The sequence below is a fragment of the Hydra vulgaris genome, chromosome 12 (genome assembly GCF_038396675.1).
Source record: "Hydra vulgaris chromosome 12, alternate assembly HydraT2T_AEP".
In the NCBI taxonomy this organism is placed as follows: Eukaryota; Metazoa; Cnidaria; class Hydrozoa; order Anthoathecata; family Hydridae; genus Hydra; species Hydra vulgaris.
This window is the reverse complement of record NC_088931.1, coordinates 15332501-15333961: the sequence shown is the minus strand read 5'-3', so window position 1 is coordinate 15333961 and position 1461 is coordinate 15332501. Positions and strand designations below refer to the sequence as shown.

The following is a 1461-nucleotide window of genomic DNA, read 5'->3' as shown; positions in this document are numbered from 1 at the left end:
AAAGTATTATGTAAGGCCGTTATTTATACAACTGCCCATTAACTAATTCGAAACTTCATTTTTTAATAGTATTTTTATTTTATCACTTAAAATATTTTATTTTAGTGAAAATATAATACATGTTTCCCACACATACTTTTTGCCTTTAAAAGTTTTGCTTTCCCATATACGCTTTTCGTTAAACTTTTTTGAACAAAATATTATTTAGCTTTAATAACTTAAAGTGACGTCTCCGGTAGCTAACCGATATAATCTTCTATATTGGTTGACTACTTGCTTATATAATTATCTATAGATTAATAATGTTGAAACTTCACATGAAATTTTGAACTTTTTAAGAAGTTGAAGCACAAAATGGTTTTCAAGACAAACTAAATATTAGAATGAGCAAGGCAGTAGAGGCAATTTATTTATGTTTAGTTTTAGTATTTACAATAACAATGAATGTTCTACTTTTAATTTTTCTGAAAAAACGATACTCTTATATAAACATCTCGATTTTATTTAATGCAAGCATTTCGGTATGTGAGATTTTGCAGGTGACTTTAGGATATATCCCTGATCTGCTTACTCAGCTAGACGTTATAAAAGTAACAACTTCTGAAAATGGATCATGGATTTGTATAGGATCATCATTATTAACGTTTATTTTTGCTGTCGTTGTTTTAATGCATTTTCTTGTGCTGTCAATTGCAAGAATTGTGGCAATAAAGTATCCTATTTTTTATGAAGCAACTTTTTCAAAAAAAAAGCTTGCAATATTTTTAATGATTTTATGTTACATATACGGAATCATTTGGCCAGTTTTTCCACTTTTTAAATGGTCAAAGTACGCTGAAGATATTGATGGAAAACGCTGCTCCCTAGACTGGCGTTTAGAACAAAAAAATAGTTTTTCTTATATAATTTGCGTTATTTTGTTTGCTTTCATTTTACCGTTTTTTACAATATTTATTTTATTATTTTGTAAAAAGTATGCTACCTTAGCCAATCAAAGCTCTTCTCGTCGAAAAAGACACTCTTCAGTTGAGTATCAGGAAAAAATAAAGGGATTGGAAAAGAAATACTTCAACATGTGTGCAGCATCCACAATTTTGTATACCTTAGCTTGGAGTCCATATGCAATTGTTGGTTTTTTATCTGTTTTCAAGAGTACTATTCCACCAATGGTATCAACAAGTGCAGCTTTGTTTGCAAAGTTATCCGCATTAATTAATCCTATTGTTAATGTTTGGTATAATTGGGAATTCCGAAAGTTTCTTTTTAATTTAAAATCAATTCGGTTTTTTGAAAAAAATCTTTGTAGAAAAGTAGAAAAACAGGAATCGATGACGTCATCAAAGGTTCAGTGCACAAACGTGTGATCTTCACTAAAAAACTGAATTATAGTTTAAAACAATGTATTTAATTAGTTTATAAACTTTTTTATTAATTTAAACAGCATGATATTTGTAAATAATG

General features: G+C 28.4%; 1 protein-coding gene across 1 annotated transcript in view; it reads left to right on the top strand.

Annotated features, from left to right (window-relative positions):
- The first annotated feature begins 347 nt into the window (after positions 1–347).
- LOC136089154 (visual pigment-like receptor peropsin) overlaps positions 348–1461 on the top strand; it is a 1139-nt gene continuing 25 nt past the window's right edge. The window contains exon 1 of the mRNA XM_065814873.1: positions 348–1461. This exon is cut by the window's right edge and continues 25 nt beyond it. Coding sequence (XP_065670945.1) covers positions 384–1364 — 981 coding nt within the window. The 5' untranslated portion in view covers positions 348–383 and the 3' untranslated portion in view covers positions 1365–1461.